At 41.8% G+C, this 17,922-nt stretch overlaps 2 protein-coding genes across 7 annotated transcripts in view; one reads left to right on the top strand and one right to left on the bottom strand.

Moving 5' to 3' along the window:
- Positions 1–17,922, bottom strand: part of LOC120958548 (60S ribosomal protein L37a) — a 342,039-nt gene that overhangs the window by 60,949 nt on the left and 263,168 nt on the right. The gene's annotated exons all lie outside the window — the stretch shown is intronic.
- LOC120960082 (uncharacterized) overlaps positions 3,091–17,922 on the top strand; it is a 31,327-nt gene continuing 16,495 nt past the window's right edge. For 2 of the 6 annotated variants that reach the window (XM_040384026.2, XM_040384027.2), the window contains exon 1: positions 3,091–4,867. Coding sequence is in view for 4 of the 6 variants with exons in the window: in XM_040384022.2 (XP_040239956.2) it covers positions 15,370–15,417 (48 nt within the window). In the remaining 2 variants the exon portion in view is untranslated. Of the gene's footprint in view, positions 4,868–10,687; positions 12,092–14,198; positions 14,767–15,322; positions 15,418–17,922 lie in introns of those variants that run through there. The other 4 variants (XM_040384024.2, XM_049608377.1, XM_040384023.2 and 1 more) reach the window with 4 other exon arrangements.

The following is a 17,922-nucleotide window of genomic DNA, read 5'->3' as shown; positions in this document are numbered from 1 at the left end:
CTTGAATTATCGTGTCTTTTGTTCTGGCAATATGCTCTTTTAACTGCTTTTTCAAATATCCTCCTCATAACGCAATGTCACCATTGTATTGAACTGTCATTTCTCAACAGCACGGATAAACGGACAGCCGGATGAAAGGTACCCGGATAAAATGCGTTCCCCTGTATACGTTTTTAACGATTTTAAAAAAAAATAGTTTTTATAACTTTTTTAGGTTTTATTAGTTTTATAAGGATAAATCAAAAAATATTTTTTAGAAATATTTAAAAAAACACATTTTTTTGTACTTATACAGCCGTACCGTTGAACTTGTTCATCGAAAAACATTCGTCGCTCATGAGTAGACAGGTTGGGCAGTACAAAACCTAGACGGTTTCAATTTTTTTTTATCTTGAGGGCTTTGAAATGATTGAAAATGAGCGTCACGGCGAACGTTCCCGCGAAAATTTGAAAATACAAATCAAAGTATGTAAAAAGATTTTCAAAAAATAATTTTAAATTGCCATGTGAGGCCAAAAATACACGGACCGGAATTTCGCGGCCGCGGAATTCCGCCTGCTGTCAATCCCATATACAAAGTGTCAACGGCAACTTTCCTGAACTGTCAGCTCTAGTATTTTTTTTTTCGCCAGCAGGCGGAATTCGCGGCCGCGAATAAATGATATAGTGCCTATTATTTATAGGTCAGAAGTAATTATAATGTCAAGTAACAATTGTGAAATCCTATCCAGTTGTGTCCAAAATAGTTCAAAGCATGTTTACGCTTTTTATTGCTTATTGGTACTGACCCACACACACCTGTTTTGCAGCAACTACGAATTTACTTTCTTTACATTCATTTTGTTTTGTTTATAAAATTATTTAGTTGTCCAGTTACACGCAAAACTGCGATTGAAACAATTTAACAGGAAAATATATCGATTTTCACTCGATATGGTTAAATCATTTTGACAGACGCATCACGACGTGCGTCGAAATAGAAATTGTTCTACTTTAACGCTGCGTCGTGCGTCGTTAACGCATGTGTCTGTCAAATCCCATACATTTTGGCAAAATCGCAACGCATTGCGTCGCAACAAGTACCGCTCTCTTAGCAACTGATAGACTTGGCTAAATGTGATGTTTGTTGTAGTTTGCCAAAATGGCATCGGCCTCAGCTGTAGTGACACGCGTCACCACTGCGAGTAAGCGATTCGAAATTCAATGCAAATGACACGCGATTTCTACGTAGCTTTCGGGCAAGGTGTTATAAATGACAAGGTGAAGTTGTTCAGAGCAAAATGACATTTCTCGACTTGACATTTCTCTTCCGGGGGCTCCGGTATAAAAATCGGGGAGGGCTGGTGCGGGGTATTGAAATTTGTATGCAGAGAGTGACAGATGTCCCCCACAATGTCGCCCAGCAAAAGCGATAAAAATCAACCTTCTAAATACATTATCCTTGCTTTCGGGGGAGAACCCTGACAGAAAATATCAAAGGCTGGAAATAGACGAACCGAGATCGTCGCGGTACCGCGAAATTCGCGCCTTGTTTATAACAGTTGTAGAACAGTTGGGCTGTCAAATCATCCGCGCCTCCGATCACGCCTGCTGTTTCGCAGAGATACCCTACTTCGGTATTCCTGAGATTTTCGCGGTAGTGCAAACCGATTGTTTTCACTTTTTCTGGTGAATTCGTTTGAAAAAACGTGTAGAGAAAAGAGTTTTGTATTTCATTTTGCATAAACTATGTGAAACAACCAATTTGATTCGCAAATTGATAAACAATATTTCTTCTTGGCGCATTCAATCGTCACCAGACCTCGGATGATTCCATACACGAACCGCGATTATCTCGCCTATCTGTCAGATTTTATAACAGAATTGACAGCTCAAGTCATACGCGATTTTCGCAGTACCGCGACGATCTCAATTCGTCTGTTTCCAGCTTTACGACGCAGCGTTTCGCAACGCATTGCGTGACGCAAGCTGGTATCTGTTCGCTGCGTTCCGCATGGATGTGTCAACACATTTTACAAAGAAAAACATAAACAAACAGCAATAATGCATATTATTTATAGGTTCAGAAGTAATTATAATGTCAAATAACAACTGTGAAATCCTTTCCAGTTGTGTCCAAAATAGTTCAAAGCATGTTTACGCTTTTTATTGCATATTGGTACTGACCCACACACACCTGTTTTGCAGCAACTACGAATTTATATCTTTACATTCATTTTGTTTTGTTTATAAAATTATTTAGTTGTACAGTTACATGCAAAACTGCGATCGAAACAATCTAACAGGAAAATATATCGATTTTCACTCGATATGGTTAAATCATTTTGACAGACGCATCACGACGTGCGTCGAAATAGAAATTGTTCTACTTTAACGCTGCGTCGTGCGTCGTTAACGCATGTGTCGTTACGTAGCTTTCGTTCTCCACTGACAGAAAATATCAAAGATTCGTTCTCTTGTGCAGCGTTAATCCGGTGGCATGTGCGTGGAATGAAGAAAAGAGCCCTGTATTTTTTTGCTCGAAATGTTGTCAGTCGAGTACTTCACTAGTTGGTTGTCCCTTGGGCACTCGATTTGAACCTTCACGGTCACTCACAGATAGAAAATGTTAGGATGAGAAAATGAAAAAGAAATACCATAGTTCTCTTCTCCCTCTTATCGCTTTCTGGCTTTTGCTGTCATGAATAACCATGATTGTTTCGAGCTCGCACCATTGGACAAAATTTGTCTCCCAAATAATTACAAAATCTTGTTATGTTCCCATTTGTCATCCTTTTCACTGTTTTATCATTTTGTTCGACGAAAAGAAATATTAGCAAATATTAGATATTGTTGGTTCAGACTATAATTTCAAAAACGAAGCGATCTATACAGATTTTTGTACAGATGGCATAATAGAGCAAATCCAACAATCTCTAGGGGTGTTTATATGGCAAGTACTGTGCGTGCGCTGAGTGCTGGCATTGCTGCTGTAGGAGTGAAGCATACTAGCCGTTCAATTGTCTCTGTTACGCACATTGGAGAGATGGGTTTAGCACACTCGTCTTTGCACAATAGGTAGAAAAAAATGGTTTTGGAACATGGGAACGTGTCTGCTGTTGGCCATTCGGTTTTCGTTGTTCACCGTGGTGGATGCTGTGCTTGGACGTTCGAGCCTTTCGATCGAGACTACTTGTGCCGAAAGGGAGCCATCGTTTCTTCCTCCACTCTCGACCACTGTGTTCAAGTTTGGGAGAAAAAAGTTTCTGTTCGAACGATTGCTATTCTAGTTTTTTGCTCCCAAACGTGCAGTGTACGGCAAGTGTGAAGAAGAACACCTTCCATTCCAGTGTGCTTCAAGTACGTTTCCGTACTCGTTTGCTGGACGAAATAAAGGATCAGTAAACCCACCTAACTGGTATCGCTCGCTAGAGCAGCGTGCCTGTTCCACAGCAGAGACGGGATCTCGGTGTTTCGTCAGCAATCTACTTCCGTTCGCACAGGAGTCGAATCGAGCGTTCAGGCAGTGTCCCTAAATTCTTCGTCGCAATTGTTGGGCCGCTCAGATTGCTTGGCCAGGGCACGGGGAATCGTTGATGCGACAGGCTGAATCAATACATCGAACTCGTAACTCCCGTTTTAAAGTGTACATCTTGGCGAGGAATGAGCGACAGTGAGCAAACGCTTTAGTATTGTGGTGATAATTTAACACAACTGTGAGGAAGGTACTGGGACAGAAATAGCAGTAGCAATTATTCCACAGTCTTGGGCTAGAATCAGAAAGTGATCTGCCGGAGTTGAAATCGTGTTTCAGCAAGCATTTGCAAGCGGTGGCAAAAATCGCCCAAAAAGACCAAAAAGTGAAGTCAGATTTTTCTTTCACTGACCCTGTTACTGCACATCACAGCCAACGGGACAAAGTGAGACAGCAAAAGCAGCCCAGCGTTGCGAGTGTGAGTGTGACAGAGGGAGCCAACAGTGAAACAAAGGCGCAACGCAGGAGTGAGCGAGACGGACTATCTAAAGGGGAGCTGTAAGTTCGGCATAAGTGTGAGCGAAAGAGCAACACGAACTCGCCTGGATGTGTGTTTGTGTGTGAAGGGTGTGTGTGTGGAAAAGTGAGCGAAGAAAATTCATACCAGCGCACGAGCTGCAGGATACAGACGCAACGTTATCGGAGCATACAGAAGCAGGGAGGGACTGTCAAAGTAACGCAATAGAAGTTTTCGGATCCAAGCAGCTCGTGCTTATTTCATTGTTGACCACCGTCGGAAGAAGTGCTGCGCCGCGTTCTGTTCGGTTGTGCAGGCTGCTGCTACCTCTGGCCGTGTGGTCGCAATTGATTGCGTTTTGTGCGTACACCATAGTCGCGTGTGGCATTGTGTTAGTGCTCGGTCGCTCAATTAAGTTTATCGTGCTTTTGCTGCAAGTTTTTTTGTGACATCAATCTTTGATTCATTTTTGGGACTTTATCTTTTCGCGAGCGTCGTGTGTGTGGACTTGTTGTGGATACCGTTTTTGGGATTTGGTGCCGAGGAAGAAAATCTGTGACAAACCCCACCATTGGCGCCTACTGCAACCGCGTGCCGAAGTAGTCGTATGCGAAATTTCCCAATACGGTGTTGTGCCAGTGTCGTTCGGGAAAGCAATATTTTGTTACGGACATTGCCAGGACCGTCCAGTCCTGTTATTGCTAGCTGTGTGAACGGTGTGGAAATTCGGTGAACGTCGGATAATACGTGGTAGCGATAGAAAGAAGAAGAAAAAAAACACAACGTGAGACAATATGCTGATTAAGCTGGTGAAAGAAGACTTTCCGTGTCTGAAAAACGGGTTTATATAACATTATCTTCGTGCTATCGAGTTTCTTCGAATCTACTTCAACAAGGTAAGGGTTTCACATTTGCAGAAGAGAAGGGTTTAAGTTACTCTTGCCCTTTCAACTATGCATTGCCACAACCTCAACTTTGTAGAATCGGAAAAGGTAGCATACTGACTGTTCACTCTTGTTAAAACTCCTTGCTTTTGTTAATATTTTAATGTGATGTTAATTTGTCTCGTTTTACTGCTGAACTTTGCTATGGTCAATTCTCTGTTTCATGCACACAACGATAGGCTAAATGTGAATTGTACGCACACATAGCAATAAGGGGGCTGTACGTTGTGTGTGCGTCTATACCTGTGTTAGTGAAATATTTGCTTTCTGTGTGTAGCAACGAGCCTTGGATAGGTGGATAGGTGGATATCAGAGAGGGAGCAGAGCAGGAGGGTGCGAACGCAACGAAAAGCGGACTGTCAACAAAATCAGCTGTCAGCCGTCGGCACTCACGAGAAGGAAAAAATAAAAAAAATAACATAAAGTACTGTCAAACTGACACTCACGGCGCTTTGCTCTCCTTGGTTGGTAGCGCAGAAGCAAAGAAGTGAAATAAATGTTTGATTTTTTATTCTTTAAAAATATTATAAAACCATTTTTCTACAATTCGTTCACACGTCTAAAGAGGCCGTTTTGATTGAAAAAGCTATAATTTGTGTGTACTTATTATGAATCGATTAAATTCCCAAGTAAATTCAACGATACAAAATGTGTTTGTGTGGAAAATCGAACAAATGACGTATGGAAATCTATTTTGCCAAGTGTTTCGTGCGTCATGTTGGAGATAACTTTTGCAATGTCAAATCATCAACGGCTTAGGCACGCACAAATAAAGCTAGTCTGACGTACTTCTAGGGGTTTAAATCAATCCTAATCGATCTGAAAAATCAATAAACACTTTAAACATAGCTTAGAGATTTTAGGTCCTTTGTGATGAGAAGTACCTTTAACTCAGGGTCATTTTTGTGTGGTTATTGATGAGTTCTGCTTAGCCTGGCCTCCCCGGTGCAGTTCCTGCCTTGTTGATTCACGATACCTTTCTAGTTGTTCTGTATGGGTGAGATATTCTCTGCTTTTCCAACCCCAATCACTCGGAACGCAATCATTCGGACTACATCCTTTCATTGATTTGGACGCTTCAATGATTTAGTTGCGTATGGTGATGCACGAATGAACGACGGAGTACCGAATATTGCTAAGGTCAACGAACGCGTTTGTGTATTATATATACTTGTGTGTGTGTGTCTGTTCTCCTTCATACATCAATTGAAATATTGCACAAATTCAGCGCGATATGCTGGCGAATATTGCATCGAAAACCACTGTAACAAAATTTACATTATTTCCAGTATTGTGTCAATTACTTCGTTACGACGAACACAATTAGAAAAGAATGACAGTGTGAAGAAAAATACGACACCGATTTAGAAATGCCATTTTCCACAGACAACAAAGGACAGTTGAACTGTTACAACAATTATATTTATTCTTTTTCATGCTATTGTAGCACCTGATATTACCACCAAATGAGTCATGATTAGGCTACCATACTTGATAGAATATTGTCTAGAGACAAACGGGAAGAATTTTGCGTGATTTGAATGCGCTGAATAGCTACGTATCCACGATGAAACTGGCAATGAAACGCTAATCATGACGAAACTGGTAAAAATAAATCTCAAATTTTGTTCTGATTAAGCTATCGTTCATCGCTCAATCGGCAACGCCCTGGCCATTTTGAGGAAAGTACGTGTTTCACCTTTATTTTTAAACCCCCAGAAAATGTCGATCCAGTTGCAAACCCTCCACCAGTGTGGTAATGCTACCCCCACCTGTTAGTTGACCCTTGCGCACTTCGGCAGATATCTGTCTGTCTGCAGGGAAAGCAAGCTAACGATAAAAGGGTCTGAGATCGCTCGAGACGGGATGGGTAAAGAAAAAGTGAAACAAATGCAACCATGCAGGATGGAAAACGGGCGAGACTGCATTTGATGTTTCATCCAGGGTACAGACAAACAGCGACGTTGGTGCTGTGCCGTGTGTTATCTTTGTTTGCTTCTCTGTGTTCCCGCAGAGTGGTGTGGACCGTGAGCTGGAAGAGCATCGACTGCGAACGTGGTTCATTTTACTCGCTCCAAGCACACGGTCCGTCCTGCGTTATCGCGCACCAGCTAAACTCCCGTCAGTTGTCCTGCGTGTATTTGGAGTTTTGTATTTTGTTTCTTTCTACTTCCATGATTCCATTCCACAGTTACTTTACTAGTGCTGCAGTGAGCAAGCTTACCAAACTGTGGAAATATCTAAAAGTATTAAGGAACGAGAGTGTAATGTGGATGATGACGGGGCTTATCGTTATTATTTCATGTTATTATAAGACTTGTGTCGTCAGCGTTATGTACACATGTAGAGTTTGTGTTAGTTTTCTACTTAATTGTGAAAATTTTAAAATTTTAATCTTGTAAAACATCATAACGCGTTTATTGAAAGGCAGGGGTTGTTTTTGAAAAATTAAACCATTTTTTGAACAGCAAAATCTCATTAGAAGGAGAAGTGGATCACAGTAGTAAAAATGACGTCTGGTATGGTTTACTTCGCGCTTGGCTTCTTTGTTTTGTATTTTTTTTTGTGAATTTATCTTTTCCGGAAAACAAACGGAAGCAGTTTTGGATTTTTGTTCATTATACGTCACAGTACATTACTGTATATAATACGGAGGAATCGAGGCCAAGGATAATAAACATCGCTCCCTCAGACTGGCATTACAAGTGATGGTGACGATGGGAGGGGGGGGGGGGGAGGTGCGATGCATCCGGTTGCACAAAATGCAACTGGGAAAGTTTGTAGCTTCTTTGTTGTCGCGCATTCCGTCCTACGCGGTATGATTGAGTCGTCTTCTCTCAGGTGGGGCAAATCCGTGTCCTAGTCACTTTTTGTCAACATTCTAAGAACAAAGAAACAGGAAAAGCTATTTTTGTGAATTTGGCGTTTTTGTTTGCAATGCTTTTTATTCGCTATTTCATTTATTATTGCAACAATTATTTTCATGTTTTTTTCTATGTTTAACATATGTGTCTCTGTATGTACAGTGTTTTTTTTCGTAAATATTGTAATTAGATTCATTGCGATACTGTCGCTTAAATACGTTTCAGCAACTAAGTTTCAACTTCTTAAGCGTAGCACTCCATCCTTTGTTGCCATGAAAGGGTTCTTGGCGGCAGCACCCATAACAAAACAAGGATTTTTAGCGTCCCGTTCGGTATCAGGGATCGGACCGTTGAAAAGCAGGAGTCGCATCGGAAGAGGACATGCGCAAAATATCGAATCCCCCTATGCATGGGACGCAGGGAGGGGTGTGTAACACACAACTTACCCTGTCGCCCTGCGTTGTAGACTGATGCTAGTGTCGGAATTTCTTTGTCCAAACGATTAAGGTCTATCCTTTCGTGTGTGTGTGTGCGCGCGCGCTTACGTACGGCACATTTAAATGAGCACAATTCACACCACCTTTTCGTTGTTTCGTTGGTGGCATATACGGCACGGTGTATAGGAAGGGAAAACTTACAGAGCTTATTATTAATAAGGTCAAGCTACGAAGGAGTTGGTTGGGTTCATATCAGCGTGCACACCTCGATAAGAGCGCGTGTGCTGAGCTCCCAAAGAATTCTGTTGAGGTACACTTGATTACACCCCGTCATACCCGAATCTATGGTACCGTGTGTTGTGCCACGTAGATATGCACACCGGCTATATGGTAAAAGTGAGGAAGTTTACTTCTTTGCTGCACCCCAACCCCAAGAAATGCGCGTAACTATATTTTCAACATAATGGAACAATTGTTCCAACATGCACAAACACCCAAAATGCGGAAGGGTTTGAAATGAAGCAAAGTAATAACCACATGTACCACACACACATACTCACACATACATACACACGGTGTTGATTTGTAAACAAGAAATGGTAAAATATGAGCCTCATGGGCTCTCATACATAAAAAAATGAAAAAGAGAAATCCGGTTTGCTTTCTTACGCAATAGCTCGTGTGTAGTGGTAGGTTTAGTTTCGGAAAAACAAATTATAACAGCAAAATGTGTAATAATGCTTAAATATCTGGGCGCTTGATGCTTTGGATGGACAATTTAGACCAAAAAATCGATGTTTCAGCTTCTTGCGTGTTTCATAATGAAAGGCTCACAACAAGATCAGACGTGAATTACATACTATCCAACCTGAACAGATTCTATTAAACCACCTTTAAGTTATTGAACAATACAAATCAAATGGAGCCAGCTCATACCAAAAATCTTAGGCATTTTGGATTTAATTTAAATTACTGTGTCTGAAAAGTTTTGTAAGTATAGTACATGGAGCACATAAAGCTGCAAAATAAATACATATAAACTGTTTAATAAATAATGTATAACACTATTTATTTAACACGACCTCTCTCTCTCTCTCTTTCTGTGTGGTGTGGTGTGACAGATCGGAATCTCCCTGTCTCATTTAATTGTTGAAAAAATGGACTAATTGTGAAAAGTGGGGTATTCACTTCCAGATATCTTTTCTTAATGCTGTAGGTGTGGAGTAGAATTAGTTTAAATCATTTAAACTCCACTTAAAATGTGGCCGACCATCTGACTGGAAGTACTCGCTGGGCTTAATTATTATTTAACATACAGCCCTCATCGCGCCCGACACTTTATCGCATCGGAACCAAATGGACGGAACTGGTATGGGAGGGGCGAGAATTCAACATGAAGTGTGTAGCGCGTTCCCTTTTGGCGAAACTCACGATTTCGCATCATTATCAATGACCGTGCCACCGTAGTGGATCCAACGGCAAAAATACAATTTAAAGAGGTCACCGGCGCTGGTTTTGTACTGTACGACTGACCAGTAGCGTGCTAAATTACTTTCCATCCATCATTGTGTATGTGTGCAAGGAAGAGCGAGAGAGAAAGAAGGCTATACAGTCTAAAATATCAGTAATGTATGAAACACATTTGCTTGAAACGATGCATGGGAAAATACGATTTAACAGAACAAGTACCTAATCAAATTACTGATTTCGGTTTCTTCCTCTCCTCTAAATCTGACACTTTGCTTCCTATTATTAGCTGCTGAGTGGCGAGCGAACGAAACATGCACGTTCCTGTCTCAAAAGCTGACAGACATGTCGGAGACGCAATTTACACCCAGCCCATCGATGGAGGACTTTGAAGTGAGGTGTGATGGCTGCCACCTTCGACCGTCCTTATCAGTTAATGACTTACAACACTACAGCGGAACTGACGATAGCTTCTTGTGCGAAACAGTCAGAACAAAGCTAAATGTTTGCCGCATTGCCGTTGACTTCTGGATTGGAGGGCAGAGTTTGACAAATTCCATCGTGTTTTGGATACATAATAAGCCGCCAGATCGTTCACTGCGTTCTTGAAGAGCAACGAGTAAAAGAGATAAAATGTATGATTTTTGTGGCAGCAGACACGAACTCATTCGCTTGTGGTAAGTCGCCCTTCCGATAAGATAAGGGCTATTGAAGAAACCGATAAACAATTGTTTGTTATCCGAAGCAACAAAGCGAACTATGTTGCCTACTTCATATCTAATGCTGTTACAGCCAACTAAGTTTTTCCAAAGAGTGTTGTAAAGAAATGCTTCTGGAAATAGCTTTAAATCAGCTGTTACATTTTTACAGCATTTCCCAACACCACGAACCATTGAGTCTGTTGGACGAAGTGTCAGTCGTAGGACTTCCTTTACGGTATCGTCTTGTTAATTTTTTTGGTGCTTTTATGTGTTTGTATATTCTTTTCCTCTAAGCTGCCTGTATGTATTTGTGGGCAAATAATATTCTACATACATGAGTGTACCCTTTTTTCTTCGTTCCCCGTCATCGGAAAGTCAATGGCCTTTCGCGTACCTCTGGGTCGTGTCGTATGCAGGGTGTCTGATTATTTCGACACATCGCGTCAGGAGTACGATCTCCTCCGTATCCTTCCGTACTCGGTTCCGTCTTAGCAAAGGCCAGGGTTTTTCTTCGCAAGTTAACGTCGCAATACAACGAGCGCGGCAGTACCTTTCACCTGAATAGCAAAATAATGTAGAACGAGAAAGAAAAAGGTGAAACCATTACAACAGCAAGGGGGTAGCAAAAAACACCGTTCCTGTGTTCTGATTGATGATGGGCAGTGCGCGGACAGGTTGGGCCTGTTTTGTATTGTGAATGTGTGCGAAACCGCGTCCTGACATAAATTCATGAAGAAAATAAAACATATACGCAACTCTCTTTGCTTGCTGTAACATTTACAGGCAGTGTAAGCTTTCTGGTGCGTAGGTTTGCCCAATTGCGTAGATAATAAAACGCAGGAACAGCAGAGCAGCACCTCGCGGTCGTGGTGGTGGTGTTGTTGTGCGTAGAGTTTCACCACTTTTCGATGCGCGAAGGTTTGCTGAAACGGTTGTACATGTGTATGGGTGCGAGAGCTATACGTTGAAATCAGTCGTCATTCAAGGGATTGCGTGTGTTTTTTTTCTTCTGTTCGTTCCGTTTCGTTTTCATCGTTCGATCTCGTCATATAGCATCCTCTCGCAATGTGAGATTGTTCTCTTCTCGCTCCTCATACTGGGCAGATACACCAGGGGAGAGCGAAAACCAGCAAAGATGGGAGAGCACTTGAGGGGAAGGAAAGGCAGGCAGGTCGGGAAGGAAACGACTATGTGAGAGCGCGTTTGGGGGGCCCTGTGAGGATAAATGGAATTGCGTATTAACGCAAATTCGGTTGCCATGCCATGCTGGGGAGGTTCGCCTTTTGGAGGAACTGACAGAAAAAAGTGTTTTGCTAGTGTTAGTTGCAGAAAAATAACACTCATTTAAGGGCTGGAAATACTTACCCCAGCAATATTCTGTGAGAATTCGCAGTTTTAAATAAACAAATAAGTCGGACAAATTGCCATCGTGAAGCGGATTGTTCCTGTTAAAGTTTTTGTTAGATTATAGAAAAAAAGTAATTTGGTAGAATAAACCACAAAACAACTCTGGCTACTTTCAACACACAACCATCAACGAACAAACCCATTGTGTGTGTGTGTGTGTGTTAAATGATCCTGCAGACAAGCCACGAACCAACGCAATACTTGACTAAGGACCCACAGACGCAAATGGATAAGACGATACATAACAGAAAACTTGATTTGCCGTGTGTAGAGCAATAGAGATAAAGCTGAACGTTGAATGTATGTATGGTGGTTCAGTTCATATGTATAACGTAGTTGTTTGTGTGTTCTATTGGGTTTTTTTGTTTCGCTTAATTGCTTACTAAATCGTCATGACGCTATATTTGTACAGCGTTCTTCCTATCAAGCGAATAGCTAACGATGTTTCAAATCGTTTTCATACAGCTGTGTCGTATGGTTTACTCCCTGCACGCTAGCTGGTGCTCTTGTTTACTTGCCTTCCTAAGGTATTATTGGAGAAAAGGTAGATCATGGTTCAATTTGTATACCAACACACAAATACCAACACACACCCCCGTTCTGGCAGGATTCCAAAGGAGAGCACTCTACTGTTGCTTTTCATACCTTTTCTGCTTCACAGGGGCATGTATTTGTGAGCAAGAAAAACAACTTCAGTTTCTAACGTCGTTCTTAGGCAATAATAATAATAGCATTCGAAGCGAAAAAAAAAATACACTGCTCGAAATTTAACACAACAGCTACGATTATTGGTTTATGTTGCGACGATATCCCAGCTCACCCATACCTTTTATGTGGAAAGGGTAGGAAGTGGGGACCAATTGATGGATACCCGCGAGAGAGGGGTGTGTTGTTCAGGCGCAGTAGCAGTAGAGAGAGAGAGAGAGAGGAAAACGGTTTCAATGCTACACGCACACGGTCTCAACATCGACCAGCTGATTTCTGTATATAAAACGGCCCAAGTGTCATATTGCCTACCGTTGCACAGCGAAACAATCAGGCTCTCTCTCTCTATCTCTGTATCTCTCTCCCTCTTTTTTCTCGCTTTTCTGCTACGAGAGCTTGTGATATCCACGGTGACCATGGCATGCGCAACATCAACACCAGTGTAGTTTTCCATTTTCGAACGCTCATCATCCCTTCCTATCAGCCACACATACACACGCACACACCCCTTCGATGTTGGGGGTTAGTGCCGTTGCGTGTTATGTACAATAGTACCGCTCTTCGCCACCTGCTGGCTGCCAGGTCGCAAGCAGCAGAAGAGAGGCAGGCAAAGCGTTCCTCTGGTGTGCGTGTGTGTGATGGTTAATCATTTGTATACTGTGTGCTGCACTGTGTGGGTAGGGGTTGGATATTGATGGCGATATACACGACAGTCGGGAGGGGGGTAGTGAAAACACATGTGGCCTGCTGAATACGGCAACAAAAACAACACAATTCTAGCAACATTTCGCAGCTTACTTCTATCTAAGCAGTTGTTGCGAACGTATCCGATTAATATAATCGTCTGTCGTTTGCTCCCTAGACCAGCTAGCCCGTTTTTTGTTCTTTGTTTGTCAATATTGCTCGCTTCATATCCGATATAGAAGCTCTCTTGACCCATCCCCTACACCACTGTTGTCACTGTTTGGCAATGGTTTTCAAATTTGACGCTCTGTTCTCTCGTAACTCATACACAATCACACACTGACACGCATATACTCGCGTACACAAACACACACACACACATACATATAGCACACCACACCCTGGGTTATGCTTTCAAGCACTATCTTCCGCACATCATCATTCTGGTCGACCGCTGCTAAAGTCTCCCCCACCCGCCAAACACCCCCGATCGGTTGCACGATCTGTGGGAGTTTCGCGATGTCCAAGCAGGGTGGCCGCGGGGAGATGGTTCAGGCTCGTGCGCACTTGTATGTGTTTCCGAGCGAAACGGTCGAATGTAAACAGAAATACGAAATAAATAGGTACATGCGCGAATGTGAAAATGATCCCATAGTTAGAGCTCGTAAAAAAGAAGAAGAAGCAACGAAACACGAGGAGGGCGATGTGTACCGATGGGGCCCAGAACCAGCGAGTTAAAGGGGGTATAAACAACTGCTAAGCATAACATATTGAGGTAAAAACATCCAATCGTCCCTTTTTCTGATTTTTTGGGTTTTATATTCATCCCTTCATCGCGTATAACGATGTTGATCAACTATCATTGTATAACGATAGATGTGTATAACATTATTTTAGTTTATTTATTTTTATTTTATTTTTATTGTTCAATTTTGGTTTAAATTTTTATTATTACTTTATAAACAAACAATACTTTGATCAGCTCGATTTAAATAATGATTATTTATTGGAGTAAAAAATTTGCATTTTCTTATTTTTATCTAGTATTTCATTTTTTTACAATCTAAATTCCTATTGTTATGGATGTCACTGTAGACCAGCTGTAAACCAGGGACAAACATCACACAGGTTAGCGTATTAATTCTCCCACATCTGTCGTACAGGGAATATAAATCTGGTGGCGTTGTTTGTGTGTTACTCCGCGTCCTTTGTTGTCCAAATGTAGACGACGGTTCTGCTCTGATCTTTTAGAACCTGATTGCTGTGTACGTCATTGCTTTAAACCGTTTATTTTTTATTTTTGAGAGAATGAAAAAAACACAACGGTCCAACAGAGAACGACAGTGGAGAGGAGAGCTATCCAGATCGATTCAATGTGCAGTGTTTGTGTGTCCTCTAGGGTGTAGAATAAGGGCGACTATGTCATGCCTTAGTCAAACACAACTCGGAGTGTTTGTATTTTTAGAGGTGAACGAGCAGATCGTGTAGCGCATGCTGATGATCATGATGACGGCGATGGCGATCGCGGCCTGAGGAGAACTGAACGAAGCAGCGTGCGAGACGCGAGAGAGACCCCGCTAGGCATGGTTAGTGGTTTCTTTTTTTTTTTTGGCCTTTGCCGTTTTAGCGCAAACCAAAACGCGGCCGCTTTGCCCAGAAAGAGGAAGTCTTATGAATATTGGATGAAGTTTTCTATCTACTTTAGCGGTTTAGGTTTAGTTTGTTTCTTCATTGCGTATTTGCCGATGATCGAGAGGGCAATCTACGCATTAGGCTTCAGAAGTTGAATATTAAAAAAAAACCTGCCCGTTACTATCCGCGAGACATGTTCGAGGGTGGTTTTTGTCGTCGTCCTCGGTCTGCCAACATATGACGTTGCCTCTCTTATACACTCTTACTGCGATTAGATGGTTGATGGAGTTGAAACGAACCATGAAATAAGAAAGATACAATAAAGGTTGCACTTGAACTAAAATCGGGGTCACTTCTGTGCACAGATCTTTTACATTTTATTTGTTTGAAACATGACAAATTCAACCAATTTGCGTTTTATGTTTAATGTAAAAGCAAATAATCTTTTTTTTTTTCAATAAAATGAAAATCATAACTAATTTTATTATTGCGTTGTTTTTCTCATTACAGGTATGCATTGCTTATGACGTGCCCACTGGAAATAGATCCCGTGAGTAATGAAAACTCCTGTCGATAAAATAATGTCATCTCGCGACATTCGCTTGGTACGTTTACATAACCACCAGAGGCGTACTCCATTTATCTGCTCCGATGCATGGGAGTGTTGTGTGTATGGGTGAGCTTTGTTTGTGGCACCTGTACTGCCCAACACCAAGACGCACATTTCGAAGTGCATTCAGAGTACATTGCAATTGTTATTGATTTCGGTCACCCTTACCTTTGGCTGTCCTTTCCAGTTGTCTTGTTGTTTTTTGTTTGATACTTTTTTATATTTGAATTAAGGATCGATCCATCTACCTTAAAATAATACTTTTTTGTACGGTCAATACTCACCCCTTACTTCAACAATACAAGTGTGATTCAACATTTTCCTTTTTTGTTGCATCTTTGTGTCCCATCAACGTTTCTCGTGTTCACTGTTAGCTAACGCGTACATACACACACATACGACAACGTACATGCAGCAAATGCCTATTATGGGTCCGTTTGCAATTACAGTTTCAATGACAGTCACTTAATTTGCAATGAAATCAAGACTCTTTACCTACGTTTGGGGATGAAAAAACATGTCCTCTATTTTGGCACTCCATTCGGTGGAATCAAGTTTGACCGCTAGCACATTGATGCTTCATATTCACCATCTTTTGCCACAATGGTAGTTCGGCAATACCATCAACAGATTTATGGCGAGTTTTTCTCGCCTACCGCACGTACCGATCAGCAATCAAATCTACCGAGAGAGCCCATACAATAATTGATTCAGTAATGAGTACATTATAATGTCGTAAATTTGACCAACCCTTCTTAATATTTAAGATTTAGGTATAAGCACATTTTAAACCCAAAACATATCTACCAGCAAAAAACATTAGTTTGTATATCTAAGCTTATGTAGTGTCCTTCTTGACATCTTTGACTTCTTATCCACCTACCGCAGTTTGTCCCCAACCCTATTATAGAGCGAGTAAAGCATCCGGTCTACTTTATTTTGCGCCCTTTAACCTTCCGGTCTGGTTGATATATATAAGCAGCGTGTGCCAGTTGTGTGCGTTTTCTTCGTAATTAACCTTCAATCGGTATCGGTTACTTGTGAATAACAGACAATTAATTCTTATTTGGAACTGATTGCCTGATGTTGTGACGTTATAAGAAATAACGCTGAAGTTAATATAATCTAAGCAAGGCCATGTGTGTCTACAGCTAAATATCATACTTATGACTTTGTAGCTGAGCGAATTGAAGAATATAGATTTTTTTATAACCCAATGTTGAAGTCACTAGCAATAGAACATTTTGCAATATTTCATCAGCAATGATAGCTCAGTTTTATTAGAGTCTAAACTTTCTCAACCAATTATGTTCAATTTCTGAACTAAAGTAATAGGCCTCAACAATACAGGAAGGCAACTCTGTTATGAAATTTAATCATTATGAGACGCGTTTTATACGATGGACCTTGATTGTATTGATGATTTCTTGATCATATTATACAATTGCTATTGTTAAATTGTCAAGTTATTTGGACAGCGTTCTGCTGGATATATTAGTAATTGTTAGCATGAGAAGGGCTAAAATACACATTGCCCTTCAATCAAGGTTTTACGGTAAATATGTGTGTGTGACTGAGCAGTGAACTCATATTGAACATTGCAAGTGTGTGTGTGTGTGTGTGTGTGTGTGGCTCGTTGGCTTCCATCAAGTAACCGTGTGGCACGTGGAACGTATGGATTTCATTAGAATGTAATTTACCTTTGTGTGGGGGAGTGAGAGGCTTGATAGAGAAACAGTACAACTACAGTGGGCGTGTGTGTGCATTCGATTGAATAAATAGAAGGGGCATCGCAGTAGCAAAGTAACAACTGATCAAATGCACACAAAGCCTTTACCAACATCACCATGCGCGCGGTGCGAAGGTAACACGCGACGTTAGTAAAGATGCTACGCGCGAAACCCAACATCTCAGCTGCGGGTGCCGCTTTGTCTGTGTTGAGCATGCCATTCGATCTTGCCATTCGATTGCGCTGGCTGGGCTGGCCTGCCTTTTATATTACGTGCTGTCGAGATCAACCTGTGCTTCCTCATTGTGCCTCGCGAGAGAGGGTGGTCAGCCGTTGGGTGGAAGCTACGACGTCAATTGCGGTGACTGCGGCTGGAGAATAATTTAAAGGAAAGGGTGTAAGTGAAGTAGCGGCAGCTATTTCTGTGCGCTGCGAGTGTGTAAGCGGTCGGGTCTGATTGAGGTTTCTGTTACGCGCGTTGCCGTCACTCACCGTAAGACGGCGGAACCTTCCCCACACACCCATCCCATCCTATGGTTCGGTGGGCCGAATCGAAAAAGACCTTAGGGAAGCAACCAGGCTTTGGGTACGTGTGTGTGTGTGCACCGTTAAACTTCACTTTCTTTTTTTTTGCCAACGACGTCAAATGGCTGACGCACCGGGTGAAGGCGTGCGGCGAAGGAAGCGGACAACGAGCAGGGGAACGGACTGAGCAGTGCAAGAAAATCGACACGTGTCGTTTGCAAGCAGAACTGCCCTCTGCCAATTACA

The sequence above is a fragment of the Anopheles coluzzii genome, chromosome 3, assembly GCF_943734685.1.
Source record: "Anopheles coluzzii chromosome 3, AcolN3, whole genome shotgun sequence".
NCBI classification, from domain to species: Eukaryota; Metazoa; Arthropoda; class Insecta; order Diptera; family Culicidae; genus Anopheles; species Anopheles coluzzii.
The sequence above is the reverse complement of the archived record's forward strand: the minus strand, read 5'-3'. Positions and strand labels throughout refer to the sequence as shown.